The sequence below is a fragment of the Lepisosteus oculatus genome, chromosome 23 (genome assembly GCF_040954835.1).
Source record: "Lepisosteus oculatus isolate fLepOcu1 chromosome 23, fLepOcu1.hap2, whole genome shotgun sequence".
Taxonomy (NCBI): Eukaryota; Metazoa; Chordata; class Actinopteri; order Semionotiformes; family Lepisosteidae; genus Lepisosteus; species Lepisosteus oculatus.
Genome location: NC_090718.1, coordinates 998,346 through 1,020,636, shown reverse-complemented (window position 1 = coordinate 1,020,636; position 22,291 = coordinate 998,346). Strand labels below are relative to the sequence as shown.

Sequence of the window (22,291 nt, the reverse complement as noted above, 5' to 3'; positions counted from 1 at the left end):
ACGTACCTTGTGGACGAAGCTCTCCGTGCGGCCCTGCAGGCCGTACACCTCGAACCTGGCCTCCACTCTCTTGTAGGAGCACATGATGGGGCTGGTGTTGCTCTGCCAGCCGGCCACCAGGGGGCCTCGTCCTGTCTTCACCGACACAAACTTCTGCAGGTCCTGAGACAGGAAAGACAGTTCACACCCTTCAGTACAGAGACACTGACTGACTGACTGGACACTACAGCACAGTGACCCTGACTGACTGGACACTACAGCACAGAGACCCTGACTGACTGACTTACTGGACACTACAGCACAGAGACACTGACTGTCTGGACACTACAGCACAGTGACCCCGACTGACTGACTGGACACTACAGCACAGTGATCCTCACTGACTGAACACTACAGCACAGTGACCCTGACTGACTGACTGGACACTACAGCACAGTGACCCTGACTGACTGGACACTACAGCACAGAGACACTGACTGACTGTCTGGACACTACAGCACAGAGACACTGACTGACTGACTGGACACTACAGCACAGTGACCCTGAATGACTGAACACCACTGCACAGTGATACTGACTGACTGGACACTACAGAGCATTAAGAATGAGATGGGGTGACACAGTGACAGAGAGAGCTGGAGAGAGAGACAGATGGAGAGAAAGAGGGGTTGATACAGACATGTTATACCTCACTCTCTTTGTAATACTTCTCTGGAATGTCTTCAGTTACAATGTCCAGGAAACAAACATCCTCACAGGGAGTGGGTTTATCACCAAAGACCTGGAACACAAAGTCTGTTAAAGACCAGCAGTCATACAGCACAGAGACACTGACTGACTAGACACTACAGCACAGAGACACTGACTGACTAGACACTACACCACAGAGACACTGACTGACTGACTGGACACTACAGCACAGAGACACTGACTGACTGACTGGACACTACAGCACAGAGACACTGACTGACTAGACACTACAGCACAGAGACACTGACTGACTGACTGGACACTACAGCACAGTGACCCTGACTGACTGACTGGACACTAAGCACAGTGACCCTGACTGACTGACTGGACACTACAGCACAGAGACACTGACTGACTGGACACTACAGCACAGTGACACTGACTGACTGGACACTACAGCACAGAGACCCTGACTGACTGACTGGACACTACAGCACAGCGACACTGACTGACTGACTGGACACTACAGCACAGAGACACAAACTGACTGACTGGACACTACAGCACAGAGACACTGACTGACTGACTGGACACTACAGCACAGTGACCCCTGACTGACTGACTGGACACTACAGCACAGTGACACTGACTGACTGGACACTACAGCACAGTGACCCTGACTGACTGACTGGACACTACAGCACAGTGACCCTGACTGACTGGACACTACAGCACAGAGACACTGACTGACTGACTGGACACTACAGCACAGTGACCCTGACTGACTGACTGGACACTACAGCACAGAGACACTGACTGACTGAGTGGACACTACAGCACAGAGACACTGACTGACTGGACACTACAGCACAGTGACCCTGACTGACTGACTGGACACTACAGCACAGTGACCCTGACTGACTGGACACTACAGCACAGTGACCCTGACTGACTGACTGGACACTACAGCACAGTGACCCTGACTGACTGACTGGACACTACAGCACAGTGACCCTGACTGACTGACTGGACACTACAGCACAGAGACACTGACTGACTGAGTGGACACTACAGCACAGCGACACTGACTGACTGACTGGACACTACAGCACAGAGACACTGACTGACTGACTGGACACTACAGCACAGTGACCCTGACTGACTGGACACTACAGCACAGTGACCCTGACTGACTGACTGGACACTACAGCACAGTGACCCTGACTGACTGGACACTACAGCACAGTGACACTGACTGAGTGGACACTACAGCACAGTGACCCTGACTGACTGGACACTACAGCACAGTGACCCTGACTGACTGACTGGACACTACAGCACAGAGACACTGACTGACTGACTGGACACTACAGCACAGTGACACTGACTGACTGACTGGACACTACAGCACAGAGACACTGACTGACTGACTGGACACTGCAGCACAGTGACCCTGACCGACTGACTGGACACTGACCAGCTACACAGACTCAGCGTTACTCACATTGTTGCTGTTTCCATTGTTGTCCTCGAACCTGGTCTCGATGCGGATGTGGAACTTGGGCAGGAAGGAGCACTGTGGGCAAACAGAGGGCCTGTCAGGGCAGTCGGACCCTGGTGCCGGACAGGGCGGGGGCGGCCGGCGGCCTGTGTACTCACGGTGTACTCTGGGCGCCAGTGTCCAGGGAGAGGAAGAGAGAGAGGTCAGTTCGGCCTGCTCCTGCGCGTGACAGCGGACGCGAGGACGGGCTCTCGGAGAGGGGACAGACCTGTCAGCGTGTAGGGATAGTAGTTCCAGGCTTTCTCAGTGACGTAGAAGATTCTGGGCACAAACGTCTTCATCCAGCTGGGAAGCTTGCTGTCCTCACAGAGAGACAGAGGAAAGGAGAGACTGAGAGAGGCAGGAACCCAGAGACAGACACTCAGGGACACGGTCACTCAGGGACAAGGAGACACTCAGGGACACGGAGATACTCAGGGACACAGACACTCGGGGACATGGACACTTAGGGACACAGAGATACAGGCAGACGGAGACACTCAGGGACACGGAGACACTCAGGGACACGGACACTCAGGGACACGGAGATACAGGGACACAGACACTCGGGGATACAGAGATACAGGGACATGGAGACACTCAGGGACATGGAGACACTCAGGGACACAGACACTCAAGGACACGGAGATACAGGCACACGGAGATACAGGGACACAGACACTCGGGGACTCAGGGACTCAGGGACTCAGGGACTGGCCCCTGCGGTGGTGCTGCTGACCTGCTCAGGTAGATGCGTTTCTCTGTGTACTGCCCCAGCCCGTGGGCAGCATCAGAGTGGGGCTCGTTCTGGACGACCTCCACTCCCTCCCCTCCTCCGCTCTGCTCACTGCTGTGTTTACTGATCATATACAGCTGCCCCACCCTGTACTGGACAGAGCAGAAACCACACTGACCGACTGGACACTACAGCACAGAAACCCTGACTGACTGACTGGACACTACAGCACAGTGACACTGACTGACTGGACACTACAGCACAGAGACCCTGACTGACTGACTGGACACTACAGCACAGAGACACTGACTGACTGACTGACTGGACACTACAGCACAGTGACGCTGACTGACTGGACACTACAGCACAGAGACACTGACTGACTGGACACTACAGCACAGAGACACTGACTGACTGACTGGACACTACAGGACAGAGACATTGACTGACTGACTGGACAGTATGCTATGCTCCACTGACATCTGTAAAATTGTCTATGATTGACTAGTCTATGATTTTCCTGCGATTATCTGCCTATGTGTAATAGTGTAAAAGTATTCACTTTCATGTCTCAATCTACTGTTTCTCTGGTCTGTCAGTGTAAATGAATACTGGAGACTGGTGTGACCATGTCTCGGCAGGAATTTGAATCAATTTGAATCTGCAGAAAACAGATTTCCTCCTCCAATATGGCCGCCGGCTAACTTCACATCCACTTCCGCGCATGTGCACTGCAGCCGTCCCATTTCCAATAAAGCGACGCTAGGGTAGGGGCAGGCGATGCCGGACATGTTTGTTAAGGGCGCCAGTTCGCTAACGCATTCCAATGGGAGCGAAGCCAGCTAGCTGCCATCTTAATCGATGGAAAGTCGGAGTCCGTCTGAGCTGTTCATTTGATAAAAAAAAAATATTTTTCCATCATCGTCTCGAGACCGCTGTCGAGAAAATGCGCACATTCAATTCGTGCACCGCTGACGGATGGTCTTTTCAGTTGTTATCCGTTTAGAAGCCACGAAAACCTGGTACAGTATTCTTATTCTAATGATTATTATTCTATTCTCTTCTGTGTTGCCGGAGTGGTGGGTGGAAGAGTACCGATGACGCCGGGAGTTGAACGAAGGAGCTGCCGTGTGTTCAGTTCTGGTGATGCGGGAGAGTCGCAGTTCTGTTCCGTCTGTCTCTCCCCCGTCTGTCTCTGTCCCACATCTGTCTCTTCCCCCCGTCTGTCTGTCTCTGTGTCCCACATCTGTCTCTGTCCCGTCTGTCTCTGTGTCCCACATCTGTCTCTCCCCCTGTCTGTCTGTCTCTGTGTCCCTCTTCTGTCTGTCTGTCTCTGTGTCCCACATCTGTCTCTGTCCCACGTCTGTCTGTCTCTGTGTCCCACATCTGTCTCTGTCCCACAGCTATCTCTGTCCCTGTCTGTCTCTGTCCCACATCTGTCTCTCCCCCCGTCTGTCTGTCTCTGTGTCCCTCTTCTGTCTGTCTCTGTGTCCCACATCTGTCTCTCCCTGTCTGTCTGTCTCTGTGTCCCACATCTGTCTCTCCCCATGTCTGTCTGTCTCTGTGTCCCACATCTGTCTCTGTCCCACATCTGTCTCTCCCCCGTCTGTCTCTGTCTCACATCTGTCTCTCCCCCGTCTGTCTGTCTCTGTGTCCCACATCTGTCTCTCCCCCTGTCTGTCTGTGACTCAGATCTGTCTCTCCCCCTGTCCCCCTGTCTCCCTGTCTCCCTGTCCGTCTGGCTGCGTGTGGCTGAGAGAGGGGTGCGCGGGGTGTGTGTGTGCGCGGGGTGTGTGTCTCTCTCGCGGGTGCGTGGCCGCAGGCCCGGCAGAACCAGCTCGACTCGTTCGGGGGTAAACAGCACCACAGCGCCGGAGCAGATCGGAGCAGATAAGAGCTGGCGACGGGGGGACAGCTCGGTGACGCTGACTGACTGCAGCCCCCCGGAGCCCAGCGGGGCGAGCCTGGCCAGGACCTGCAGGGAGACTCCTGGGACAGCTCAGCCTGCTGCAGGGAGAGGTGTCAGTGGGGCCAGCAGGGGGCGCTCACCCAGTACAGTGACGGGGACACTAGACTGGAAACAGGCGCCGTCCTTCGGATGAGACGTCAAACCGAGGTCCTGACTCTCTGTGGTCATGAACAATCCCGGGGCGTCTCTCGAGAGGAGTAGGGGTGTTACCCCAGTGTCCTGGCCTTTACCCATCATGGCCTCCTAATAACCCCCCTCTCTGAACTGGCCTCATCACTCTGCTCTCCAAAGGACAGTCTCTCTCACTGTCCTACCTCCACAGTCCTGTCCTGGACAGTCTCTCTCTCACTGTCCTAGCTCCACAGTCCTGTCCTGGACAGTCTCTCTCTCACTGTCCTAGCTCCACAGTCCTGTCCTGGACAGTCTCTCTCTCACTGTCCTAGCTCCACAGTCCTGTCCTGGACAGTCTCTCTCTCACTGTCCTAGCTCCACAGTCCTGTCCTGGACAGTCTCTCTCTCTCACTGTCCTAGCTCCACAGTCCTGTCCTGGACAGTCTCTCTCTCTCTCTCACTGTCCTAGCTCCACAGTCCTGTCCTGGACAGTCTCTCTCTCACTGTCCTAGCTCCACAGTCCTGTCCTGGACAGTCTCTCTCTCACTGTCCTAGCTCCACAGTCCTGTCCTGGACAGTCTCTCTCTCTCTCACTGTCCTAGCTCCACAGTCCTGTCCTGGACAGTCTCTCTCTCTCTCACTGTCCTAGCTCCACAGTCCTGTCCTGGACAGTCTCTCTCTCTCTCACTGTCCTACCTCCACAGTCCTGTCCTGGACAGTCTCTCTCTCTCACTGTCCTAGCTCCACAGTCCTGTCCTGGACAGTCTCTCTCTCTCTCACTGTCCTAGCTCCACAGTCCTGTCCTGGACAGTCTCTCTCTCTCTCACTGTCCTAGCTCCACAGTCCTGTCCTGGACAGTCTCTCTCTCTCTCACTGTCCTAGCTCCACAGTCCTGTCCTGGACAGTCTCTCTCTCTCACTGTCCTAGCTCCACAGTCCTGTCCTGGACAGTCTCTCTCTCACTGTCCTAGCTCCACAGTCCTGTCCTGGACAGTCTCTCTCTCACTGTCCTAGCTCCACAGTCCTGTCCTGGACAGTCTCTCTCTCACTGTCCTAGCTCCACAGTCCTGTTCTGGACAGTCTCTCTCTCTCACTGTCCTAGCTCCACAGTCCTGTCCTGGACAGTCTCTCTCTCACTGTCCTAGCTCCACAGTCCTGTCCTGGACAGTCTCTCTCTCTCTCACTGTCCTACCTCCTCCACAGTTAAAGGCATGCAGATCCTGTATTCCTTCATCAGCATGGTGGCTCCTGCAGTTTCCACAGCGAATGGAAGGCGCTGTCTGTGTCTCTTTATCGGTGTGGCGTCTGTCCTGACTGTGTTACCCCTCTCTCTGACACTCTGGAGCCTCTTCACTGTCTTGTTTCACTCTCTGCTGCTTCTTCTCCTGTCTCTGTTTATCAGAAATCAGGTTTGTTACAGACACATTCCTGTATACAAGCCCTGCCTACACTACCTGAGCTCCTCTCTCTCTCTCTCCCCAGAGCCCTGCCCACACTACCTGAGCTCCTCTCTCTCTCCTCAGAGCCCTGCCCACACTACCTGAGCTCCTCTCTCTCTCTCTCCCCAGAGCCCTGCCCACACTACCTGAGCTCCTCTCTCTCTCCCCAGAGCCCTGCCCACACTACCAATTTTCAATTCAATTCCAGGTGCTTTATTAGCATGACCGATAGGTACAATCAGTGTTGCCAAAGCAAATAAAAATAATAAAATTAACATAGAACAAAACAAAAAATAGAAGTAAAATAAAATCTACAGACATGTTACAGACATTTACAACAAAGACATATTATAAAATATTGACATATACTGTAGGCGGCTGGAGCATTATTGGGAGACGGACTCACTGTTCCTCAGGCTGTGACAGGAGATCACATACTGGGCTGCCAGATCAACTGAGTTCCCTCCTCCCTCTCCCAGTAGGATTGGGACCTGTTGTGGTTTTGGCAGGTGTGGGAACTCTGGGATTAGATTTCTGAATATCGGGAAGAATGTTTCTCTAATCCCAGAGTATCTGTCACAGTGCAGTAGGAAGTGCACCTCTGTCTCTATTTCTCCCTGCTGGCAGTGGGAGCACAGCCTGTCCTCTCTGGGCAGCCAGGTCTGCCTGTGTCGCCCAGTTTCTATGGCCAGGTTGTGGTCACTGAGCCTGTACTTCGTCAGGGTCTGTTTCTGTTTGTTATTTTTTATTTTGGTCAAATATTCAGCTAGTGTGTATTGTCTGTTTAAGGTTCTGTAGCATTCCAGTTTATGTTGTGTTTGTGTGTGTGTCCCAGTGTGTGAGATATTGCTGTTTGATCTGTGCTGTGATGTGGTTGAGTCTGGGTTGTGGTGCTCTAGCAGTGCTGTCCTGAGGCTGGTTAGTGTCGGTGTGGCTCAGGTCAGTGAGCCTCAGGACCAGCTGGCTCAGGGGGCTCTGTTTTGGGCTCAGCTCTTGGCTCAGCAGGGCTTTGTGGTGGTAGGAATTTTGGTCGCTGTTTTTTAGGTGTAGCCAATACTTTAATATTTTTTTCTGTATGTTTATCAATAGTGGGTACTGGCCTAATTCGGCCCTGCACCCGTTGTTAGGAGTTTTTCTCTGCACACGGAGGATGATTCTACAGATCTCCATGTGCAGAGTTTCTGTGGGGTGTTTGTCCCATTGGGTGTAATCCTGGTCTGTGAGGGGACCCCAAACTTCACTGCCGTATAGGGCAATGGGTTGGATTACACTTTCAAATATTTGGAGCCAGATTCTTGTTGGTGGGTTGATGTTGAAGAGCCTCCTTCTTATTGCGTAGAAAGCCCTGAGTGCCTTCTCCCTCAGTGCCTTCACTGCCAGGTCAAAACTCCCGGAAGAGCTGATGGTGAGACCGAGATATGTGTAGCTGGATGTGTGCTCCTGAGCTCCTCTCTCTCTCCTCAGAGCCCTGCCCACACTACCTCTCAATTCAATTCAATTCAATTCAAGGTGCTTTATTAGCATGACCGATGGGTACAATCAGTGTTGCCAAAGCAAATAAAAATAATAAAATTAACATAGAACAAAACAAAAAATAGAAGTAAAATAAAATCTACAGACATGTTACAGACATTTACAACAAAGACACTACCTCTCTCTCTCTCTCTCTCCTCAGAGCCCTGCCTACACTACCTGAGCTCCTCTCTCTCTCCCCAGAGCCCTGCCCACACTACCTGAGCTCCTCTCTCTCTCTCTCCCCAGAGCCCTGCCCACACTACCTGAGCTCCTCTCTCTCTCCTCAGAGCCCTGCCCACACTACCTGAGCTCCTCTCTCTCTCTCTCCCCAGAGCCCTGCCCACACTACCTGAGCTCCTCTTTCTCTTCCTCTATGGGCAAACTGGTCTGTTTCCAGTTTCTGTGTCTAGACTATGGAAGCTGAGCCTGTCCTCTCTGGAGAGCCAGGTCTATCCAGTTCCTACCTCCACTGTCGCTACAGAGCCCCGGTGTCTCTATGTAACTAGATTCCCATTGTCTCTGTGTCACTAGATCCCCAGTGCCACTAGATCCCCAGTGTCTCAGTGTCACTAGATCCTCAGTGTCTCAGTGTCACTACAGATCCCCAGTGTCTCAGTGTCACTACAGATCCCCAGTGTCTCAGTGTCACTAGATCCTCAGTGTCTCAGTGTCACTAGATCCCCAGTGTCACTACAGATCCCCAGTGTATCAGTGTCACTACAGATCCCCAGTGTCTCAGTGTCACTAGATCCCCAGTGTCTCAGTGTCACTACAGATCCCGTGTCTCAGTGCCACTAGATCCCCAGTGTCTCAGTGTCACTACAGATCCCCAGTGTCTCAGTGTCACTAGATCCTCAGTGTCTCAGTGTCACTACAGATCCCCAGTGTCTCAGTGTCACTAGATCCACAGTGTCTCAGTGTCACTACAGATCCCCAGTGTCTCAGTGTCACTAGATCCTCAGTGTCTCAGTGTCACTAGATCCCCAGTGTCACTACAGATCCCCAGTGTCTCAGTGTCACTAGATCCCCAGTGTCTCAGTGTCACTAGATCCCCAGTGTCTCAGTGTCACTACAGATCCCCAGTGTCTCAGTGTCACTACAGATCCCCAGTGTCTCAGTGTCACTAGATCCCCAGTGTCTCAGTGTCACTACAGATCCCCAGTGTCTCAGTGTCACTACAGATCCCCAGTGTCTCAGTGTCACTAGATCCCCAGAGTCTATTCGGTATCTGGGGTTACACCGGCGTCCTCTCCTCACGTGTGTCAGAGACAGAGGGAAAGAGAGAGGGGGGACAAGAGGAAGTGTCTTGAGCTGTTGGGTATTTGACTATGAAAACGACATGCAAATACAATTCAAACAGAGCTCAGCCGTGCTGTCGGAAATGATCATCTTTGGAAAGTAACATCAGTGATGAGTGAGCCGGAGTCACTCAGAGCCTGAGTGAAAATGATCAGTGGAAATACAGATAGTTCCTAACTTCCTGTTTGCTCTTTTTGTTTCCTGTCTTGTGTGTTGGATTGAACTCATATTCACCACTAGATGTCAGTATTGTCACATTTCAAACTACTGCAACCATCATCATCATCACCGTCAACATAACAAAGAGCATCTGGACTGGACTGGGAGCTGGACTAGTTCTTCACTGGGATTATAATCAGACTCCACTGACACTGACAGAGCAGTCTGAGACTCTCCAGGCTGGACTGGACTGACTGGACTGGGAGCTGGACGAGTTCTTCACTGGGATTATAATCAGACTCCACTGACACTGACAGAGCAGTCTGAGACTCTCCAGGCTGGACTGGGCTGACTGGACTGGGAGCTGGACTAGTTCTTCACTGGGATTATAATCAGACTCCACTGACACTGCCAGAGCAGTCTGAGACTCTCCAGGCTGGACTGGACTGACTGGACTGGGAGCTGGACTAGTTCTTCACTGGGATTATAATCAGACTCCACTGACACTGCCAGAGCAGTCTGAGACTCTCCAGCTGGCGAAGCTAGGGACAGCTCTCAAACACGCTGGGGGGACAGTCTGCCAAAAGGCCCGAAGCTTGATTTGCACACAGTCTTGGGGTGACTGTAAGAACCCCTTCTATCTTGGGGTGCCCCTGGGCATGAGGGCCAGGGGTACTGGAGAAGCTGTTGAAGGGGATGGTGTTGTTTTTCGTGTGGTGAAAGTGGAGAGTGAGGGGCAGCGTCTGTGGGATCTCCCCCCGTCAGTGTCATTAACAGGTGCTCGCTGTAAATAGCACAGGGTGAGGCCATGTCTCACACACCCACACACACTGAGAGACTCCCAGCCACACACACTGAGCGACTCCCAGCCACACACAATGTGACACATTCACACACACTCTGAGAGACATACACACACTGTGAGAGACACACAAACACACTGTGAGACCAGAGACACACACACACGCTGTGAGAGACACACACACACGCTGTGAGAGACACACACACACACTGTGAGACCAGAGACACACACGCTGTGAGACCAGGGACACACACGCTGTGAGAGACACACGCACACACGCTGTGAGAGACACACGCACACACGCTGTGAGAGACACACGCACACACACTGTGAGACCAGAGACACACGCACACACACTGTGAGACCAGAGACACACACGCTGTGAGAGACACACGCACACACGCTGTGAGACCAGAGACACACACGCTCTGAGACACACGCACACACACACTGTGAGACCAGAGACACACACGCTGTGAGAGACACACGCACACACGCTGTGAGACCAGAGACACACACGCTGTGAGAGACACGCACACACCCTGTGAGTCCAGAGACACACACGCTGTGAGACACACGCACACACACTGTGAGTCCAGAGACACACACGCTCTGAGACACACGCACACACACCCGGCAGGCGCAGGCAGTAGCAGCAGGGGGGTCCGCAGCCGTCTCTCAGTCCGAGAGCCCGAGACTCTGTACAGGTCAGCCAGGACCGCCAGCATGGCGCCGCGGCGCGCGGGGTGTCATCGCCGTGGTTGCGTGTGCCGCCGTGGCCAGTCGGGACTGGGATAGCTCCTCGCTGGGTTTGGCGGTGGCGGGGGATGTTGTGATTGTCGGCGCGGTCGTCTTGGAGCTGGGGCTGCGGTGAAACGTGGAAGGGGGACGAGGCGTGGGGGTGCTGGTGTGGAGGTCTCCCTGGGCCGTCTCAGCTTGAAGTACCCCAGCAGTGGAGCCTTCACACAGGCGGAGCTCAGTCCCAGTCCGTCCTGGGGCCCCGTCAGTCTGTCTGTCGGCTCGCTGCTCTGCGGACCTCGCTGTCTGTCTGCGTTATGCTCTGTATTGGATTACCACAGACTGCAAGCAGCTGGAAGTCTCGCTTCAGAGACTCCTAGATTCTTCTTCACCCAAGTCTGGGCTTTGGCAGCAGGGAGGCGCAGCTTGTTCAAGACCCCCGCTACTCTCGGTGTAAAGCAGTGGTGATGTCGCGCTGTGTCAGGTCTGCATGATCCCTCTCTCTCTCAGTGCAGTGTTGGTGTACTGATATGCTCCCGCTGTCCTTGTCTTGGGCAGATCTAAGGATGCCGTGGATCAGAGGACTGAGGAGCTCCGCGTGAGACAGAGGGACAGACCGTGGGGGACAGACAGACCCGGGCTGCCGGACGCACGAACCGGACTGGACGCAAGGTCTGCATCTGTCTGCTTCATCCCAGGTCTCTCCAGGGTGGGTGGACGGGGCAGACAGACAGAGCTGTCCAGGGGGGACCAGGACAGGACAGGAGGGACGGAGAGACAGTGACCGACTCCCTCTCTCTCTCCGCTGTCTTTCAGGCGTGAAAGGCCGCTCCTTCTGCCGTCCTCCTCCTGCCCTGCTCCTGCCCCCCTCCCTACAGGCGCGCCGAGCGAAGTCCCGCCACCTCCTCGCCCCGCCGTGCTCTCGGTTTGGCGAACCTCGCCGAAGTCGCCATGTGGTCCAACTTCTTCATGCAGGAGGAGGAGGGGCGGGGCGCCGGGCCCGGGGGCGGGGCCGGGGGCGGGCTCATGGGATCCATGGGCGGGGCCCGGGGCGGGGCAAAGCGCAGGGCGGGCGCGGCCTCGGCCTTGAGCGACAGCCAGGAGGGCAAGATCAAGCTGGCCTTCTTCGTGGCCATCGTGGGCGTGACCCTGACTGTCCTGGGCGTCGGCACCGAGTTCTGGGTGGAGCTCAGCCCCCCCAAGAGCTTCTACGGGAACCAGACGTGCCTGGCCGCGCACTACGGGCTGTGGAAGAAGTGCCTGCGCACGCTCTGGGTGTCGGACGTGGACCCCGAGAGGGAGAGCTGTGGGCCGGCCGAGCTGCCCGGAGGTGAGGGGAGTGGGGGACCCACACTGTGACCACAGTCCACTGACCAGAGACCAGCCAGTGCAGTCCAGTCAGTCAGTGTCTCTGTGCTGTAGTGTCCAGTCAGTCAGTGTCTCTGTGCTGTAGTGTCCAGTCAGTCAGTCAGGGTCTCTGTGCTGTAGTGTCCAGTCAGTCAGTGTCTCTGTGCTGTAGTGTCCAGTCAGTCAGTCAGGGTCACTGTGCTGTAGTGTCCAGTCAGTCAGTGTCTCTGTGCTGTAGTGTCCAGTCAGTCAGTCAGTCAGTCAGTGTCTCTGTGCTGTAGTGTCCAGTCAGTCAGTCAGGGTCACTGTGCTGTAGTGTCCAGTCAGTCAGTCAGGGTCTCTGTGCTGTAGTGTCCAGTCAGTCAGTGTCTCTGTGCTGTAGTGTCCAGTCAGTCAGTCAGTGTCTCTGTGCTGTAGTGTCCAGTCAGTCAGTCAGGGTCACTGTGCTGTAGTGTCCAGTCAGTCAGTGTCTCTGTGCTGTAGTGTCCAGTCAGTCAGGGTCACTGTGCTGTAGTGTCCAGTCAGTCAGTGTCTCTGTGCTGTAGTGTCCAGTCAGTCAGTCAGTGTCTCTGTGCTGTAGTGTCCAGTCAGTCAGTCAGTGTCTCTGTGCTGTAGTGTCCAGTCAGTCAGTCAGTGTCTCTGTGCTGTAGTGTCCAGTCAGTCAGTCAGTGTCTCTGTGCTGTAGTGTCCAGTCAGTCAGTCAGTCAGTCAGTCAGTGTCTCTGTGCTGTAGTGTCCAGTCAGTCGGTCAGGGTCACTGTGCTGTAGTGTCCAGTCAGTCAATCAGGGTCTCTGTCCTGTAGTGTCCAGTCAGTCAGTCAGGGTCACTGTGCTGTAGTGTCCAGTCAGTCAGCCAGGGTCACTGTGCTGTAGTGTCCAGTCAGTCAGTGTCTCTGTGCTGTAGTGTCCAGTCAGTCAGTCAGTGTCTCTGTGCTGTAGTGTCCAGTCAGTCACTCAGGGTCACTGTGCTGTAGTGTCCAGTCAGTCAGTCAGGGTCTCTGTGCTGTAGTGTCCAGTCAGTCAGTCAGGGTCACTGTGCTGTAGTCAGTCAGTGTCTCTGTGCTGTAGTGTCCAGTCAGTCAGTCAGTGTCTCTGTGCTGTAGTGTCCAGTCAGTCAGTCAGGGTCACTGTGCTGTAGTGTCCAGTCAGTCAGTCAGTGTCTCTGTGCTGTAGTGTCCAGTCAGTCAGTCAGGGTCACTGTGCTGTAGTGTCCAGTCAGTCAGTGTCTCTGTGCTGTAGTGTCCAGTCAGTCAGTGTCTCTGTGCTGTAGTGTCCAGTCAGTCAGGGTCACTGTGCTGTAGTGTCCAGTCAGTCAGTGTCTCTGTGCTGTAGTGTCCAGTCAGTCAGTCAGGGTCACTGTGCTGTAGTGTCCAGTCAGTCAGTCAGTCAGTGTCTCTGTGCTGTAGTGTCCAGTCAGTCAGTCAGGGTCACTGTGCTGTAGTGTCCAGTCAGTCAGTCAGTCAGTGTCTCTGTGCTGTAGTGTCCAGTCAGTCAGTCAGTGTCTCTGTGCTGTAGTGTCCAGTCAGTCAGGGTCTCTGTGCTGTAGTGTCCAGTCAGTCAGTCAGGGTCACTGTGCTGTAGTGTCCAGTCAGTCAGTCAGTGTCGCTGTGCTGTAGTGTCCACTCAGTCAGTGTCTCTGTGCTGTAGTGTCCAGTCAGTCAGCCAGTGTCTCTGTGCTGTAGTGTCCGGTCAGTCAGTCAGGGTCTCTGTGCTGTAGTGTCCAGTCAGTCAGTCAGTGTCTCTGTGCTGTAGTGTCCAGTCAGTCAGAGTCACTGCGCTGTAGTGTCCAGTCAGTCAGTGTCTCTGTGCTGTAGTGTCCAGTCAGTCAGTGTCTCTGTGCTGTAGTGTCCAGTCAGTCAGTCAGTCAGTGTCTCTGTGCTGTAGTGTCCAGTCAGTCAGTCAGGGTCACTGTGCTGTAGTGTCCAGTCAGTCAGTGTCTCTGTGCTGTAGTGTCCAGTCAGTCAGGGTCACTGTGCTGTAGTGTCCAGTCAGTCAGTCAGTCAGTGTCTCTGTGCTGTAGTGTCCAGTCAGTCAGTCAGTCAGTGTCTCTGTGCTGTAGTGTCCAGTCAGTCAGTCAGTCAGTCAGTGTCTCTGTGCTGTAGTGTCCAGTCAGTCAGTCAGGGTCACTGTGCTGTAGTGTCCAGTCAGTCAATCAGGGTCTCTGTCCTGTAGTGTCCAGTCAGTCAGTCAGAGTCTCTGTGCTGTAGTGTCCAGTCAGTCAGTCAGTGTCTCTGGGCTGTAGTGTCCAGTCAGTCAGTGTCTCTGTGCTGTAGTGTCCAGTCAGTCAGGGTCACTGTGCTGTAGTGTCCAGTCAGTCAGTCATTGTCTCTGTGCTGTAGTGTCCAGTCAGTCAGTCAGGGTCACTGTGCTGTAGTGTCCAGTCAGTCATTGTCTCTGTGCTGTAGTGTCCAGTCAGTCAGTCAGGGTCACTGTGCTGTAGTGTCCAGTCAGTCAGGGTCACTGTGCTGTCCAGTCAGTCAGGGTCGCTGTTCTGTAGTGTCCAGTCTGTGTGGTCAGTGTGTCTTTGTATTAAAGGCCAACTGCAAGGCTGTTTTTATATTTCAGGGTTAGAAAGAATAGGCACTGATGAGCACATTTCCAATCACAATAGAAGTCAAATGTGCACAGTGGGGTGTAAAACCTCTTGCTGCCATCACAGACAGCCCCAGTTCCCAGTGCAGCCCAGCGCCAGAGACTCAGCACGAGCTGAAGCAGCTCTGTTCCACTGTGAACAAGCAGGCGTGTGAATCAGCTCTTTCAGCCCAGCAGGAAGACGGCTCTCCTCTTCCAGACGCTCCTACCCACAAACACGACTGACTTGTCAGCGCTGCTGCAGATCACACTGTGGGACAGACCTGCTGCACAAGCTGGACGATTCACTCTGCATCACAGCACATCAGGCAGCACGAGGACTAGTGAGCAGGAAGGGCCGCATCGCGTCACAGTTCTCACAAGCTCTCGGCCACAGGGCCTCTTACAGCCCTCTCGCAACGCTCGCGGCTTTGTGCTCAGTTCCAGATTTGACACATTTTGCGACACCGTCACAATTCATTTTGTTGCTGGGATTTAACAACCTTTAACCCACCTCCTCTCTGCCCCTCTTCCAGAGTCAAACTGCACTTACTTCAAATTCTTCACCTCAGGGGAGAACGCCGTCATCTTCAAGAAGACAACGACGAAGAGTAAGGGGCCCGTCCTCGTGTGCACGTGTCCCGCCGCAGACACGCCAAACACACACCTGGCAGCAGTTCTACCAAGGCCTGGCCTGTGTCCGGGAATCGGCACGGTTCCTCACAAACAGCACACTAGGCAGCACGCTTGGGGTGCTACATCGACACGCGTGCTACAGGATGGGGACCCATAGTGACCCAGACAGAGTGCACAGGCGTTTGAATAGGCCAGCTGTACAAACCCTGGTGCAGTCCCACAGTCCAGCAGTCCAGAACCTCAGACTCACAGTCCCTCAGTCCAGACCCACAGTCCCTCAGTCCAGACCCACAGTCCAGACTGAAACCAGTTCCGTGCCTGTGTTGAGAAAGAATACCTGTCTGACTACAATATTTGGTTATATTTACACATTCAGTCTCGCTGTATTTGAAGTTCTCCTTCTCTCAGAATTCCTTCCATCTCCTCTCCTTTCTTTTCTGCACCAGTTCAAGGGCCCTTCAGTCCTGTCCTGTCTTATTAACCCACCTCTCTCTCTCCTCCCTCTCTCAGGTCTCAATATCTCCGCCTCAATTCTGTCTCTGCTGAGCATCACCATGATGGTCATGGGCTCTATCTGTATCACAATGGCGCTCAGTAAAGGGGTGGAGTTTCTGCTCAAACCAGCGTCCTTCTGCTTCATTTTGTCAGGTGTGTGCGCATGCTTGTGCAAGTGAATGGGCGTTCTCGTGTGTGAGTGTGCAAGCCTGTGAGCGTGTCAGGTGTGCATGTGTGCAAGCTTGTGAGTGTGCAACCGTGTGAGCGTGTCAGGTGTGTGTGTGCAAGCTTGTGAGTGTGCAAGCGTGTGGGCGTGTCAAGTGTGTGTGTGCAAGCTTGTGAGTGTGCAACCGTGTGAGCGTGTCAGGTGTGTGTGTGCAAGCGTGTGAGGATGGAACCGTGTGAGCGTGTCAGGTGTGTGTGTGCAAGCTTGTGAGTGTGCAACCGTGTGAGCGTGTCAGGTGTGTGTGTGCAAGCGTGTGAGGATGGAACCATGTGAGAGTGTCAGGTGTGTTTGTGCAAACATGTGAGTGTGCCAGCCTGTGAGCGTGTCAGGTGTGTGTGTTAAAGCGTGTGAGCGTGTCAGGCATCTGTGCAAGCAGGTGAGAAGGCCTGACAGACACATCCTCTTCCCATCTCCTCTGTTGAACATGTCAGTGTCCCTGTGCTGTAGTGTCCAGTCAGTCAGTGTCTCTGTGCTGTAGTGTCCAGTCAGTCAGGGTCACTGTGCTGTAGTGTCCAGTCAGTCAGTCAGTGTCTCTGTGCTGTAGTGTCCAGTCAGTCAGTCAGTGTCTCTGAGCTGTAGTGTCCAGTCAGTCAGTCAGTGTCTCTGTGCTGTAGTGTCCAGTCAGTCAGTGTCTCTGTGCTGTAGTGTCCAGTCAGTCAGTCAGGGTCACTGTGCTGTAGTGTCCAGTCAGTCAGTCAGGGTCACTGTGCTGTAGTGTCCAGTCAGTCAGTCAGTGTCTGTGCTGTAGTGTCCAGCCAGTCAGTCAGTTTCTCTGTGCTGTAGTGTCCAGTCAGTCAGTCAGTGTCTGTGCTGTAGTGTCCAGCCAGTCAGTCAGTTTCTCTGTGCTATAGTGTCCAGCCAGTCAGTCAGTTTCTCTGTGGTGTAGTGTCCAGTCAGTCAGTCAGTGTCTCTGTGCTGTAGTGTCCAGTCAGTCAGTGTCTCTGTGCTGTAGTGTCCAGTCAGTCAGTCAGGGTCACTGTGCTGTAGTGTCGTCAGTCAGTGTCTCTGTGATGTAGTGTCCAGTCAGTCAGTCAGTGTCTCTGTGCTGTAGTGTCCAGTCAGTCAGTGTCTCTGTGCTGTAGTGTCCAGTCAGTCAGGGTCTCTGTGCTGTAGTGTCCAGACAGTCAGTCAGGGTCACTGTGCTGTAGTGTCCAGTCAGTCAGTCAGTGTCTCTGTACTGTAGTGTCCAGCGCTCCTCTCCTGCTCTCACCCTTGGTTCTCTCTGTCCCCCAGGGCTGCTGGTGCTGGTGTCGGTCATCGTGTTCCACCAGTCTGTCCTCTCCCTGCTGACCAGCGACCACTCCGTCCCTCTTCATCACGAGCTGTCCTGGTCCGTGGCCTGTGTGGGTGCTGCGGGGGCTATTCTGATCTTGGGCGGAGTGTGTTTCCTGCTGCTTTCGCTGCCCACCAGCCCCTGGGAGCGCTGCCTGAGCAAGCGGAGCACCACCTAGTGGCCCGGAGGTCCTCCTGCAGCCAGCCACACGAACAAGCACATGAAGAAAGACAAGCGCGCGCGATATATATGTATATAAACACACACACGCATCTGGGCTTTGCTGAACACAGACGCTCACAGACACGGCGAGAGACCTGATACGACGTAACTGGCGCGTTCATCCGCGATCAGGAAGCTACTGACTCTTGGCGAAACCTCCAAAACTACCCCCAGCGGTAAAGGATCAGGGTGGAGACTGTGGCAGGGGGCGCTCGCACACGCACGCACGCACACACGCACACACGCACACGCACGCACGCACGCACGCACGCACGCACGCACGCACGCACGCACACACGGATTACAGCTGTGTTTGAGGTGGGGGTCATACAAACTCCCTGCAGAAGGCGTCTCAGCCGAAAGCCAGTCAAACTGTGTCCATCGCTCACCTCTATGCTGGGAGAGTGGAGCAGAGGCGCTGGCTCTGGTCCTCTGGGCCTCTGGGCCTCTGGGCCTCTGGGGCTCTGGAGTCCCAGAAACAGCCGCAGGGATACTGCTCTGTCCTGCGGCTGTTCCACATTCTCTAACCCCCGGCCTCACCCTGCTCCCCCTGGACCGCCGCGCTGACCGCCCACTCCTGCTGACCCGCTGACCACTGACCGGTCCGGCTCGGACCCCAGCTCCAGGCCCACTCCTGCTGACCCGCTGACCTGCTTACCGGTCCGGCTCGGACCCCAGCTCCAGGCCCACTCCTGCTGACCCACTGACCACTGACCGGTCCGGCTCGGACCCCAGCTCCAGGCCCACTCCCGCTGACCCACTGACCGGTCCAGCTCAGACTCCAGCTCTGGACTCTGTACACTGCCTGCCTGACCACCAGTCACTTCGTAAAGACTGGACTCCGTACACTGCCTGCCTGACCACCAGTCACTTCGTAAAGACTGGACTCTGTACACTGCCTGCCTGACCACTGGTCACTTCGTAATGACCAGTCACTATACACTGCCTGACTGACCGTAAAGACCGGTCATTTTTAAAGTGTGGACTGGACACTGCAGTGGACTGTGCAGTGTGCTTAATTAAGTGTGGACAGGACACTGCAGTGGACGGTACAATGTGATTAATTAAGTGTGGACTGGACACTGCAGTGGACTGTGCAGTGTGATTAATTAAGTGTGGACTGGACACTGCAGTGGACTGTGCAGTGTGATTAATTAAGTGTGGACAGGACACTGCAGTGCACGGTACAATGTGATTAATTAAGTGTGGACTGGACACTGCAGTGGACGGTACAATGTGATTAATTAAGTGTGGACAGGACACTGCAGTGCACGGTACAATGTGATTAATTAAGTGTGGACTGGACACTGCAGTGGACGGTACAATGTGATTAATTAAGTGTGGACTGGACACTGCAGTGGACGGTACAATGTGATTAGTTAAGTGTGAACTGGACACTGCAGTGGACAGTACAATGTGATTAATTAAGTGTGGACTGGACACTGCAGTGGACGGTACAATGTGATTAATTAAGACTGGACTCTGTACACTGCCTGCCTGACCACTGGTCACTTCGTAATGACCAGTCACTATACACTGCCTGACTGACCGTAAAGACCGGTCATTTTTAAAGTGTGGACTGGACACTGCAGTGGACGGTACAATGTGATTAATTAAGTGTGGACTGGACACTGCAGTGGACGGTACAATGTGATTAATTAAGTGTGGACTGGACACTGCAGTGGACTGTGCAGTGTGATTAATTAAGTGTGGACTGGACACTGCAGTGGACGGTACAATGTGATTAATTAAGTGTGGACTGGACACTGCAGTGGACGGTACAATGTGATTAGTTAAGTGTGGACAGGACACTGCAGTGGACTGTGCAGTGTGATTAATTAAGTGTGGACTGGACACTGCAGTGGACGGTACAATGTGATTAATTAAGTGTGAACTGGACACTGCAGTGGACGGTACAATGTGATTAATTAAGTGTGGACAGGACACTGCAGTGGACGGTACAATGTGATTAATTAAGACTGGACTCTGTACACTGCCTGCCTGACCACTGGTCACTTCGTAATGACCAGTCACTATACACTGCCTGCCTGACTGTAAAGACCGGTCATTTTTAAAGTGTGGACTGGACACTGCAGTGGACGGTACAATGTGATTAATTAAGTGTGGACTGGACACTGCAGTGGACTGTGCAGTGTGATTAATTAAGTGTGGACTGGACACTGCAGTGGACTGTGCAATGTGATTAATTGTGGACTGGACACTGCAGTGGACTGTGCAGTGTGATTAAGTGTGGACTGGACACTGCAGTGGACTGTGCAGTGTGATTAATTAAGTGTGGACAGGACACTGCAGTGGACTGTGCAGTGTGATTAATTAAGTGTGGACTGGACACTGCAGTGGACTGTGCAGTGTGATTAATTAAGTGTGGACTGGACACTGCAGTGGACTGTGCAGTGTGAACCTTACTGTAAAGGACCTCCTGCCTCTGTACCTCAATGAATTTCAAGATACTCTGGCCAATGTATTAGGACAGGACACAAAAGTGTTTATATATAGACTGACCCTGAACTGTACTGTACTGCACACTGACCCTCAGACTGAACACAGCACTGTACTGCACACTGACCCTAAAACTGGATACTGTACTGTACTGCACACTAACTCTCAAACTGGACACTGTACTGTACTGCACACTGAATCTCAAACTGGACACTGTACTGCACTGCACACGTACCCTCAGACTGGACACTGTACTGTACTGCACACTGAATCTCAAACTGGACACTGTACTGCACTGCACACGTACCCTCAGACTGGACACTGTACTGTACTGCAGACTGACTGGACACTGGACACTGGACTGCAGGATGACTCTCAGACTGGATACTGTACTGCAGACTGATTCTCAGACTGGACACCATACTGTACTGCACATTGACTGCACACTGACCCTCAGACTAGTGCGTACTGTACTGCACATTGACTGGACACTGGACACTGTACTGGAAGCTGACCCTCAGACTTGACACTGTACCGCACTGCACACTGACCCTCAGACTGGACACAGACTGGACACTGTACTGCAGACTGACTCTCAGCCTGGATGACTGTTAATCCCTCACAGGGACTAAGACTGTTGTGCTATGGTCTCATTAAAGACAAGCGTTGTTTTCATTGTCATGTTATGTTGGTATTTTAGCTTGTTGATGTACATTACCCAGGGTTTATTAAAGACAAGTTTCTATAATCTGCTCGTCCCTTCCCTGTGATCTCCTCTCTCCCTGTGTCTCCTGTCCTGCTGTGTGTGTTTATTACTGAGAGATTCTCTGTGATCTCCTCTCTCTCCCTGTGTCTCCTGTCCTGTTGTGTGTGTTTATGACTGAGGGGTTCTCTGTGATCTCCTCTCTCCCTGTGTCTCCTGTCCTGTTGTTGTGTGTTTATAACTGAGGGATTCTCTGTGATCTCCTCTCTCTCCTGTCCTGCTGTGTGTATTACTGAGGGGTTCTCTGTGATCTCCTCTCTCTCCGTGTCTCCTGTCCTGTTGTGTGTGTTTATTACTGAGGGGTTCTCTGTGATCTCCTCTCTCTCTCCCTGTGTCTCCTGTCCTGCTGTGTGTGTTTGACTGCGGGGTTCTCTGTGATCTCCTCTCTCTCTCCCTGTGTCTCCTGTCCTGCTGTGTGTGTTTATTACTGAGGGGTTCTCTGTGATCTCCTCTCTCCCTGTGTCTCCTGTCTTGCTGTGTGTGTTTATTATTGAGGGGTTCGCTGTGATCTCCTCTCTCTCCCTGTGTCTCCTGTCCTGCTGTGTGTGTTTATGACTGAGGGGTTCTCTGTGATCTCCTCTCTCTCACTGTGTCTCCTGTCCTGTTGTGTGTGTTTATTACTGAGGGGTTCTCTGTGATCTCCTCTCTCTCCCCGTGTCTCCTGTCCTGCTGTGTGTGTTTATGACTGCGGGGTTCTCTGTGATCTCCTCTCTCCCTGTGTCTCCTGTCTTGCTGTGTGTGTTTATGACTGAGGGGTTCTCTGTGATCTCCTCTCTCTCCCTGTGTCTCCTGCCTTGCTGTGTGTGTTAATGACTGAGGGGTTCTCTGTGATCTCCTCTCTCTCCCCGTGTTTCCTGTCCTGCTGTGTGTGTTTATTACTGAGGGGTTCTCTGTGATCTCCTCTCTCTCCCTGTGTCTCCTGTTCTGCTGTGTGTGTTTATGACTGAGGGGTTCTCTGTGATCTCCTCTCTCTCACTGTGCCTCCTGTCCTGCTGTGTGTGTTTATGACTGCGGGGTTCTCTGTGATCTCCTCTCTCCCTGTGTCTCCTGTCTTGCTGTGTGTGTTTATGACTGAGGGGTTCTCTGTGATCTCCTCTCTCTCCCTGTGTCTCCTGCCTTGCTGTGTGTTAATGACTGAGGGGTTCTCTGTGATCTCCTCTCTCCCTGTGTCTCCTGTCCTGCTGTCGAGTGTGTTCACTCTCTCTCCTGCGCTGTGGAGGGGAAGATCGGTGTTGCACACACACGGGGACGAGCAGCGCGCGTGTCCTTCGTGTATGAGAAATAAAAACCCTTTTTCTTTTC

The 22,291-nt window shown here is 53.4% G+C and overlaps 3 protein-coding genes and 1 long non-coding RNA gene across 9 annotated transcripts in view; 2 read left to right on the top strand and 2 right to left on the bottom strand.

Moving 5' to 3' along the window:
* Positions 1-6,545, bottom strand: part of pitpnc1b (phosphatidylinositol transfer protein cytoplasmic 1b) — a 12,392-nt gene extending 5,847 nt beyond the window's left edge. The window contains exons 1-7 of the mRNA XM_069182457.1: positions 6,238-6,545; positions 2,970-3,118; positions 2,460-2,548; positions 2,350-2,357; positions 2,195-2,266; positions 689-781; positions 7-162 (exon numbers count right to left, since the gene is read on the bottom strand). Of these exons, the coding sequence (XP_069038558.1) occupies positions 7-162; positions 689-781; positions 2,195-2,266; positions 2,350-2,357; positions 2,460-2,548; positions 2,970-3,118; positions 6,238-6,285 (615 nt within the window). The 5' untranslated portion in view covers positions 6,286-6,545. The remainder of the gene's footprint in view (positions 1-6; positions 163-688; positions 782-2,194; positions 2,267-2,349; positions 2,358-2,459; positions 2,549-2,969; positions 3,119-6,237) is intronic.
* The window catches only part of LOC138224561 (uncharacterized), a 277,799-nt gene that overhangs the window by 20,743 nt on the left and 234,765 nt on the right, over positions 1-22,291 (top strand). The window lies entirely within an intron of this gene.
* cacng6b (calcium channel, voltage-dependent, gamma subunit 6b) lies at positions 3,829-22,291 on the top strand. 5 transcript variants are annotated; one of them, XR_011183052.1, is made up of 7 exons: positions 10,733-10,966; positions 11,556-11,669; positions 11,814-12,327; positions 15,451-15,525; positions 16,061-16,198; positions 17,505-18,335; positions 18,393-22,291. XR_011183052.1 is itself a non-coding variant. In XM_069182452.1 (6 exons), the coding sequence occupies exons 3-6, from the start codon at positions 11,949-11,951 to the stop codon at positions 17,720-17,722; spliced, it is 810 nt and encodes a 269-aa protein (XP_069038553.1). In that variant the 5' UTR covers positions 3,829-3,988; positions 11,556-11,669; positions 11,814-11,948; the 3' UTR covers positions 17,723-22,291. The 5 variants fall into 5 exon arrangements, 4 of the variants coding, with proteins under 4 accessions (XP_069038553.1, XP_069038552.1, XP_069038554.1 ...); XM_069182452.1 differs by lacking the exon at positions 10,733-10,966 and adding an exon at positions 3,829-3,988 and having other exon boundaries at positions 17,505-22,291; XM_069182451.1 differs by having other exon boundaries at positions 17,505-22,291.
* Positions 14,612-17,570, bottom strand: LOC138224565 (uncharacterized). Its single transcript, XR_011183053.1, has 2 exons — positions 17,482-17,570; positions 14,612-15,868 (listed from the first exon to the last, which is right to left on the bottom strand). It is a non-coding gene; the product is annotated as an uncharacterized lncRNA (long non-coding RNA).